The 10,699-nt window shown below is 31.9% G+C and overlaps 1 protein-coding gene and 1 non-coding gene across 3 annotated transcripts; one reads left to right on the top strand and one right to left on the bottom strand.

Annotated features, from left to right (window-relative positions):
- Window positions 1-1,072: 1,072 nt before the first annotated feature.
- On the bottom strand, window positions 1,073-1,768 carry LOC108809155 (uncharacterized). Its single transcript, XM_018581288.2, has one exon. It carries the CDS (start codon window positions 1,591-1,593, stop codon window positions 1,264-1,266), a length of 330 nt encoding a protein of 109 aa, XP_018436790.1. The 5' UTR covers window positions 1,594-1,768; the 3' UTR covers window positions 1,073-1,263.
- Window positions 1,769-3,708: 1,940 nt separating this feature from the next.
- On the top strand, window positions 3,709-5,207 carry LOC108811660 (uncharacterized). Of its 2 annotated transcripts, none has more exons than XR_008936121.1 (5): window positions 3,709-4,064; window positions 4,197-4,309; window positions 4,393-4,504; window positions 4,667-4,783; window positions 4,879-5,207. It is a non-coding gene; the product is annotated as an uncharacterized LOC108811660 (transcript). The 2 variants fall into 2 exon arrangements; XR_008936122.1 differs by having other exon boundaries at window positions 4,202-4,309.
- Window positions 5,208-10,699: the final 5,492 nt, after the last annotated feature.

Below are 10,699 nucleotides of genomic sequence, written 5' to 3' on the forward strand. Positions count from 1 at the left end.
TATGCTTTTTTCGGTGAAAAAAAAAACTTATTTTACAGTCTTTTGAGAGAACTGCTTTTTAGTTAACTAGTTCGTTCGATTCATGATGGTCAGGCTGCACGTCCTGAGATCCTGGAGAAAACGGATAAAATCTTCTTTGCAAAGAAGAACAAGATACTCGAACACAATGTCGACTTGGTATGTGATTGCCTCAAGGACATCCCCTGCGTCATCTGTCCCAAGAAACCTGACTCTTGCACTTATCTATTGGTAAAACTTCTATAACCATACACTTCTAAACCTGTAGTTTGTTAAAGTGGTGATTCAGATTGATGATATAGGAACACATTCTCATATTAGTCTTGATGATGTAGCCAATTTCACTTACTGTAGACAAAACTGGAGCTCTCATTGTTGGAGGATATCAAAGATGACACTGATTTCTGCGTGAACCTGGCTAAAGAAGAAAACCTGGTGTTTCTGTAGAATTTCAAAATTTACTTATAAACCGAAATGCCCCCTACTTTAATTTTCAATAACGATTGATACGCTTAACGAGCAATATAATGGCCCATGGAGAAAATAATCTCAGTCGGACACCGATTAGAAGACGTTGTTAACTTATTGTAGTAATCAATGACAAAGTCGGTAAAGTAAATTAACACTTTCACGTCATTTTTAGTTGGACTATTAGAGTGACAAAATTAAACAAAACCACTCTCAAAATCATCTAAAATTAATGAGAGGTGTTGCAAATTGTTGACCGGAATAAGAGGTGTTGCAGATTTTTCATCAAAACGTACAGAATAAATAAATTGTTTGAAAAAAACATTGTTTTAACAAGATGATCATAATCATATAACATTAGACAAATATGAAAACGAAACTACTTCTACAAACATGATAATTACTTTATTAAAACCTAATTGATGTTAAAAATGAAACAGATGAGTAATAACCAAAAACTATATAAAACATTCATATCCTTTTAGTCAAAAAGAACATTCATATCCTAATTAACTAGTAATTTAGAATATGTTAAAAACTTAATAATCACTCACTCATAGCACTTTCAATCTAAAGAACTCATCTATAATAGCATATCTATATTATTTTTATTAATTTTCTTTTGCTACACAATCACAATAATAAATTAAGAGACTCGATCACACCCACACACAGACAAATAATGATAAAAAAGAAGTATAAACTAAATCGAAACCGTCGAGCTTACTTAAACGCATTAAACCCACAAAAAAGTTTGATTATCTTAAGCAGATTTGCTTAGTTGAGCAACTTGCTGCATTTATCTTTAACCCACTTGAAGCTTTTTCTGAAAGAGCCTTTAAGCTTACCTTCAACTGTATAAGCTCTGTAACTCACAACTCTCTTCTTCCTCTTTATATCTGGATCCACGAATCCCCATGAAGAAGATGAAGATTTTCCTTTCTTCTGATTCGGGTTATCTTCGGGTATTCGGGTCGGGTGATCGGTGTAGGAAGTGCTGTAAGACCTGAGATCTTGCATACCATTACCACCGAGTGAATCTGGACCGTCGTATCTCCGGTCTGACGTTCTTCCGTCACCGTACGATCTGGATCTGAAGTCTTCCATATTGGTCGTATACGAAGAAAGTGAAGGTGGGGATGGGAGGTTTTGTAATAAAAGTTGGCGAAAGGCTTTTTGGTCTTGTTTCTTTCTTTTACGAGAAGTAAAGAATCTTTTGTTTGATTTTTTCTTTTATTAGTTTCTTCATACCTTTGAATGAATACTTCTACTTCTACCGCTATTATCTTTCGAATACTTATAATAAAATTATCTGAAAGAGAAATAAAACTGAATTAGAACTTGATTTGAACCTCTCCACAAATATTTGATTTAAATTATGTTCAACGTAAATTTATGAATAGTTGGTTTTATTAAATAATTCCATGTATATTTTTATGTTTTATAATTTACATATAAAGTATAATATATTATTTTACAATATTGATGTTTGATAATAATTTCGTTTATTTGTACATAATATTATATTAAAAAATATAATTTGATCTAATTGTACTATTAATATATTAATATGTTGTTTTTGTTAATTTATTTTAAAACTAAGAAAACATATTTTTTTTTGATTAACCAAGGGATGATCTCAAAGGCTTTCTAGGCTCAAAGACTAATTCCCCTGAAGTCGACGGCAATCCACATATTCTTGCGATTTAACGCTAGTCCCGGTGGCCAAGCGAAATCGAACTCAGGACGGAAACTCCAGCTGGAGTCCCTTTACACTAGGCCAAGACAACTACTGTGTAGCTTAGTGGACGGTTAGCATTGAAAACATATTATTTTCACATTAGTTTTCTATGAATTATTATTTTATAATATTTTATTTTCTTAAAAATTTTATATTTGACTAAACCAAATAAAATAAAACTATATTTTAATTTTGTTTTATATAATATATACTATATATTTCAGTTTATATTTTTATTTTTACCACAAAGAAACAACAACCATTGAAATTAATTAATTTAAATTTATTTTAAATATAATGGCAAAATCTGTAAATAAAATGAAATACAAAAATGAAGTAATTAATTTATTATAAATGCAACAACTAAATGAATAAATAAAATAAAGTATTTAATCTGCTATTTATATTTCTAAACAATTTTAATTTATCATATTATATATTTTTAAACAATACCAAAAATATTTTAGTTGGTGTTTTTACCACAAAGAAATAACAACCACTGAAATTAATTAATTTATATTAATTTAAATATAGTGACAAAATTTGTAAATAAAATAAAATACAAAACGAAGTAATTAATTTATTGTTAATACAACAACTAAATATATAAATAAAATGAAGTATTTAATATCTTATTTATGTTTCTAAACAACTTTTATTTATCATATTATCTATGTTTTAAAACAATACCAAAAATGCTTTAGTTTTAATAATATAGATTTATATGTAAATAATACTTAACTAAATACCTAAAACTATTTAATAAATATAAATAAATACAATAAAAGACTGACAAGTCAACATGAGGCGCTGAGTCAGATGCAGCTGTAGCCAAAGTCGGTGGAACGTACAAATTAATTTATTTTTAACTGAATTTCTCTGTTTGACCAATATCTCCACGTGATCTTCACGTGATCCCTTTTGATCATTTTTTGCCTTTGAATACCAATATTTTTTTGTTTGTTAAATTCCTTTGATACAGTTACCTGTAATAGCATTGATTATCTGATGACTTGATGTCAGTTTGTTAAGGTTATTTTAATCAACTAAGTCATGTTTCATTTCTCTGTTTTAAAACGTTTTATTGGTCTTCATCTAACTTAGAGTTCCCCTAATCATATGATTAAAAAGATATGTAAACAGATTTTTAGGTGTATATATATAAGTACAAAAGTCAAGATCCAAATTTAAGACGCCGTCAACTTCACCAGTGGTATCTGTTTATTTGTGTTAGGTTTTTAAAATAAGAGAACTACATAGTAGCCTTTAAATAGAGTTAGTTACAAAAGCTGCAAGCTTATAATAACTTGTCCATGATTTGCAAGAAAGCTCGAGACAACTAATTTGGTTACTCTTAGACCATCTGCAACGGGAATCCGTTGAAAATCCTTAGCATATTAACCTAGGCAAATTTAATTAAAATAATATTATTTAAACTAAATAACTTAAGGATCAATCCGTAACTAAGGAATTTAAGGATTTGATCCTTAGGACAGCTGGCAGCTTGAGAGCCCTTTGTCTCTTCTCTCTCTTTTGCCGTAGTGTTCTTGTTCCTGTAAAAGCTTCAGACTTTTGAGTTCTCCTGCTTCTGATCGAGTTCTTTTGAGTCCTTGTCTCTGGCTTTCTTCTTCTTCCTCCTCCCCGGGCAAGTCCTCTGATTCTTCAACAGGAAAACAAGATGGACTCCTCTGGTACAAAGACTCTGGCCACCACCTACTCGGTGAGTTCTCAATGGCGGCTGTTCAGGCCAACAACCTTCTCGAGGATCATAGCCAAGTTGAGTCTGACCCTTTGAGTACACTTGATTCAGCAACGACAGCTGCTAAGTATCAATCTGGTTATTATTCAAAATCCCCTTCAATTTCAGTTTCATTTTTTTCATTTTTTAGGCTCAAAGTTTCTGTCTTTAGGGTTGAATTGGGTTTCTGTTTATATCTGATTGAAAGTTAAGAGTTCCCTTTGTTGTTAGGAAAGTCTGACCCTTTGAGGAGCTGCTTTGGATTTGGTTGGAGTGCCTTTGCCTGAGGACACCATCTCCGCTGCTAAAGACTCAGATGTTGTGCTTCTTGGAGCCATCAGAGGGTCTCTTTTCCCACTAACGCTGCCTCTACTCTTTTCTTGTTTCTGTGCTGGAAAAAAGTAAAACTTTGTGGTAATGATTTCAGGTATAAATGGGATAAGAATGAAAAACATCTGAAGCCTGAGACTGGGTTACTTCAACTTCGTGCCGCTCTTAAAGTCTTTGCTAATCTCAGACCTGCTAATGTTCTTCCACAGGTAACCCATCTTCTTCTTAATCTCACGAGTTCTTGGTAGCTTGTAGTTTCGTTTCCTGTTTGAAGCTCAAAATGTTTTTTCTTCGTTTCAGTTAGTGGATGCTTCGACCTTGAAAAAATCCTCGCTCCTATTTCTATATTAATGCAATTTTCTCTTATGCAGGCCTCGATTTTATGGAGGAGACGAGTAACAGCATTAGCCTCTGAATATCCTGATTTTGAGCTGTCACATATGTATGTTGACAATGCTGCAATGCAGCTTGTTCGTGACCCTAAACAGGTACGCTTATATATTTGCCAAGTAAGCTAGCTCAGCGCCTTGATGTGGGAGCTTTGTTGGTCCTAACAATGGTTTGATCGTTTCTTAAAATGCAGTTTGACACCATTGTCACAAAGAACAATATGATCACGTCTGAACAAAGACATGTGCTGTTTATTACAGGGACCTGGACTCTTTGAACCAATACATGGTTCTGCACCTACGTTAGAGAGAGGTCAGAGACTTGGAAGATAACTCTTTTTTTATTAGCTAGGTAAGATTTTTTTGAACATTTAGTTAGATTACAATATTTTGCTCTCGGTAAAACCGTATAAGTAAAGGTCATCATCTTCGCTTCCAAACAGAACAGCAGCTAAGTTTGTAACATGAATCTCATTTATTTGTGAATATAAGGACTCCTCAATGGAGTCCACCATTGGACTCATTTTTTGATTTAAAGTCTTTAACTATTCAATTAAAAAAAAATATAGTAAAATAATAGCTAAGGACTACTTAATGAAATCCACCATTGTGGATGCTCTTAGAGTGTGATTGAATGTCATTTATAGAGTAAACATTTAAAGAGAAAAAGTATTTACTCTTGGCTACTCCAAAAAATCACCAATCAAGTGACACATGTTTTCACTTATTTCCTCTAGTTACTATTCAGATGGAGAAAAATCAAGACACATATTTACTCTCACATACATTAGAGTAACACATTTACTCTAGTTTTTGCTCTTTCCCACTTTATTTTTTCATCTCTTTTTCATCTATTTAATTTTTTCCATTTACTCCAAAATAACCAATGACACCCTTAATCTAACTTAAAAAGAAAAATGGTTGCCAAAAAAAGTTACCACCGATCAACGCAATTTGTTTTCAAACTTTTCATACAATCATCATGCATCGATTTACGACATTTTTTTGTCTTTTTCTTGTTAAAATATCTACTAGACTACTAGTAAAAGGTTCTAATAGACTTGGTCTAACGGCAAGTTTCCAAAAACAGAAAAAAACAAGAAATAGAAACCCATTTGTTCTTTTTCCTGTTATCAGTATTTGTGACCGAAATTAAAAACTATATTATTATCAACATTGTTTTTACCGTTATTAGTCTATTAGACCATCTTTATTGGTGAGATTTGGAGAATTCCTTAAGAGGAGGGGAACCACGAAATGCAGGGACCGAGGAAGAAAGAGAAGGGAAAATCCTTTAATTAAAGGACATCCCTTAACCATTTCCCGACCAAAAAAAAAAAAAAAAAAAAGCTTAAGTCCCTTAACGGAGGGACTTTTCCAAGTACTTCCAATAATGATGCTCTTAGATCTCATTTCATCTATTCCCTTTCTCTTGCAGTTGTATTTTTTTTGGATACAGATTACAAATAAATCATTGATATTGAAGTAAGTGAAATGATGGTACTGGATACAAAGAAAACGACAATGATAAAATCCAAGGAAATAGCAATGGTGGAAACTGGGAAAACAGATGAAGTGGTGGTCGCAATGATCAAAGAAAAAATGGCGGTTGGAGATACATAAAAAGTAATGATCTTTTGTATCAGAGGTTAATATTGTCATGGTGGTTGTAGCTATGACAGTGGTGGATGACGAGATGGAAATACAAAAGAAATAATAATGTTATGGAATAATAAATCAAATATAAAATGGAATGAAACTGACTAAATATTATAATATATTAAATAAATTATCAAACGGTCTAAAAACTATATTATATATGTATAAAATTAACAAATAGTATAGAACTAAATTTTACAATAATGCTATTGGGCTGAGTGAGATGATGGTTGAGGAGGAATTCGTGGTGGTAGAAACGAAATATGAAGCCGATGTTAAAAATTTAGTGGGGATCGTGATGGCTACTATCATGGTAGCTGAGTTATGGATGTAGTTATGGAAAAGCTAATAGTGATTACGAAACAGGTGGTATGATATTAGATACAGAGAAAAAGTGGGTTTTGAAGAAAAGGTGGTTGATAGGAAAGAGGCACTGATAAATACCAAAGACAATAAAAATTATGAATTTAGTGATGGTGAGCTAGCAGAAGTCGGGCGATGGTGATGTTTATGAAAGAAACGACGGTGAGCGAAGACTAATCTAGAATGTATTGTAATAACAATAGAAACATTTTATTTTTTGGTTAGATAGTTAATTATGGTTTATTTTTTGGTTACCTAATCTAATATCTCAAATTCTCAACCTTACTTTTCTTTATGGGCTTGTTAAAGACGAGAAATAGCAGATCCAGATCGAGATCCAGTGACTGGTACAAAGAAAAACACAACTTTTCAAGTAAGAGGAGAAAGAAGAAACAAACCTTGTGTGATACTTGTTAGACTGTGTTAGACAACACTTAAAAAAATAAAATCAGCCTTTACAAGGAAATTAAGACTCTGTTTATCTGTGTTTCAGTATGTATAAATTTTTACAAATTTCAGCTGCGTTGATACTAGGAAAACCTATTAAGCTCTAGGTAAACAAACAACACTACGGCTTTCGAGACTTATGATGATTACACGAGTTAAATTTTAATCTAATCTAGTGCTGCTTACCTCAGGATATTGATGATACTTACTCACTCTGAGGCAGGAAGGTTCCGTAAAGCTACATTTTACACTGTCCGCAAACCTGGAGAAGGAGAAAATTAGAAGTGCAACATGAGTCTGATATAGAGAGTAACACTAACACGTACAAGTACTATTACAATTTTGGATTAAAATATTAATCGAAACAAATTGGTTTAATTTAAATATATCAGTTACCATATAATATTGTATATGTAGCGTATTTTTATATTTAGCCACATCATGTTTAGTAAATTTAAATTAAAAACATACCACAATAAATATTAAATAGGACTCTAAATAAATAGAATAGATGAAAATTTATTTAAATGATTTTTTAAAAATTGGTTAATCTACCAATTTATTATAATTTTGTCATATTTAATTCATAAAGCACCACTACTCTAATATAATATAGGCCATAACGATAAAATTTATATAAAAATAGCATATAATTTTTATTTGTTTTTTTGTTTTATGATAAAATTTTAATTAACACTAGTTATAATAATATTATTATATTATTAATTACAAAAATAATTGTTGGATTATTTTACAAAAAATATTTAAAATGTTGTATGATTTTGTTAGATTTTTTCTCAATAGATTTTGTTATAACTAAAATAAATTGAATTTTATAGTTAAATTGATTTATTATTAATATCTTTATTGATTATTAAAATTTAATATAAATAATCAAATATGTCACATTAAGTAATTAATTAAGTAGTCTTAAAAACTTTCAACAGTAAATAAAAACAGGACTCTGCATTAATAGATAATCCATCTGGTAAAAAAATAGTTATACTCTTATTGTGGAAATACCAGTGTTCTAAAAATCGGTCTAAGCGGCGCCTAGGCGGCCGCATAGTCGGCAAATCGGGTATGAACGAAACGATGTTTCAAAATGATTTATTTAAAAATCGGTCTAGGCGTCCGAAAAATCGGTCTAGACACCCGCATAAACAATAATCTTTTATAAAACGCCTAATCACCGCCTAGCGATTTTTAGAACATTGAGAAATACAATGAGTTGTCCGCTTGCTTCACTCTTACCAAACAACTTTCACTTCCATAGGGGACCTTTTTTCTTCCTGGGAACCAATTACTTCCCCTGTTTTGCAATCTGGTTGACAAAATAGAAGGGAAACCCTTGAGCTTAGTCTAGACATTTCAAGTACATACCACATGAACCGGAACCTAAACAAAGCAAGTAAGCATAGTGTTTTAATCACTGAAATGAGTTACAATTGAGTTTTAAGAAGCAGTCAACATATAAGCAATGTTTTAAAGTACCAGCATGAGGATTTCAATCATTTCGAAAGTTTTATAATCACGGATAATCCGAACATAGTACTAGAAATTACAGCAGAAATTGAAACAAAAGCTAGGAAGTTACCCCAGATTCTTGCCTTCCCATCCCCTGAACCCCAGTATCTAGTGCAGGAGACTTAAAATCACTACGATCAGATAAAATATCCAAACGTGGAACTCAAACACTAATATGAAGGTGCACTTGTAAAAACTAACGAAACAGAATTACCTGGCTTGCAGAACAAGACAACACAATGAAAATAGTCTGGATGCCCCCTTGAAGGTCATTTTGTTTTACCACTCTTTTAAAAAATGTTGGTCACACCAAATAATATTTGGAAAGTTGAGACATATTGTCATCACATATTTTGTACTATAGCAATTGACATTCACCGCGATAGAATACATACCGCATCCAACAATATTAGCAAGAAGAATCAGCAGCAGCAGTAAGTACACTCCCCTGACTATCAATCATAAAACGAAAAAATAATGAAGACGTACTAAACAACACTACCGTGCCGTCCCAAACCTTTACGAGGCTTAAAGCCTGTCAAGATATGTGGCCCTTATAAATAAAATTGCCAATTAAAAAAGTGTACGAAATGGCTTAGGTATTGCTCAAACTAGTAACAAGAAAGCCTATCATATCTTCATAAACCATTTAAGCTACATACAATTTTGGTTATTGTGACCCCTACTTAATTTTTATATTTTGTGGCCTCAAGCCAATGCTTCATCTGCCTTAAAGAAGGGACGGCCCAGTCTACATCATCAAGGTGAAATCACCAAATAGATAAAAAAATTCCAATCTCAGGATCAACAGAAATGACATCGATCTCAGGCATTTAGTGAAAGAGCACCCCTATGTACCTCTATGAAAAAAGAAAAAAAGAATGGAGCATGATTATATGCATTTGCATAGATCAGTTCTACATATTCTATTGCTATATTACAACATAAATATGGTCTGTTGTACATATTCTACAATTTTTTACAGTTCCGGTGTGATATCTCTTTCGGATTGCTGAATGCCGGTGTTAACAAGAGTACCAATGGTTGGAGAAGAAATCTCTAAACCGGCCGTCATTAGTGATTCTGGTAAATTATTTTGCAGTCCATAAAACTAACAATCATTTGTTATTTTGTCCGTAAGATTCCACGGAAACGGTGATTTATGTTGATCGGAAACTTCAAGAAGTTTAGAGAAAATAGAGAGAGAAGGCGGGTGTAAACGTTTTTTTTTTGTCAAAAGCGGGTGTAAACGTATTTGTTTTTAAAATAGTTGTATTCAATTACACAGCTGACATGTAAAATAAAAATTCCTACCTAAGAGCATACTATCAGCAAATCCTCAATTCCCGACTTCCAATGATTTTTTTATTATTTTAATCTTTTTCGTTTTAACTTTCAAAAAAATTAATAGTTCACCCATTTGCGAGCCGCCACGTGGCATGAAACCTGCGAAACAGTATTGATACAGGTTCATAGCGGAGAGCTTTTCTGATACAGATCATAATAGCAAATTGATTTTTATATTATTTTTTTCTTTGGAAACTGTGTGAACCTCCTACTTGATACTTCAACGAGGGTGTTCTAAACCCTACAAAAGAATAGAAAATTAGAAGACTTCGGATGGTAAAGATGCACACACTATAATACTCCCTCCGTTTCAATATACTTGATGTTTTAGAGAAGTTTTGTTGTTTCATAATAGATGATGTTTGCACAAATCTATGTAACTTTAACTTTATCAAAAACTGTGTAACCAATTGAATTTTTATTATTTCTATTTATAATTAAATAAATTAGTTTTAAATTGTAATTTAGTAATATTTTAATTAAAAATAATTTTCCTTAATATTTGTGCATTGAGGTAAAACATCAAGTAATATGAAACAGAGGGAGTAATAAACAACTATTTGGCCGTCCATAAAAGTTTTTTTTTTTTTGAGATCAAACCGTCCATAAAAATTTTAGAATTTGAAAGTATAACTAAATGGATATTTAAACCTTGAAGGCCATCTCCATGAC

The sequence above is a fragment of the Raphanus sativus genome, chromosome 6 (assembly GCF_000801105.2).
Source record: "Raphanus sativus cultivar WK10039 chromosome 6, ASM80110v3, whole genome shotgun sequence".
Classification (NCBI taxonomy): domain Eukaryota; kingdom Viridiplantae; phylum Streptophyta; class Magnoliopsida; order Brassicales; family Brassicaceae; genus Raphanus; species Raphanus sativus.

Excerpts from the sequence above, each read along its gene's own strand:
- LOC108809155 (XM_018581288.2), bottom strand. The coding sequence starts at position 1,593 with ATGGAAGACTTCAGATCCAGATCGTACGGTGACGGAAGAACGTCAGAC.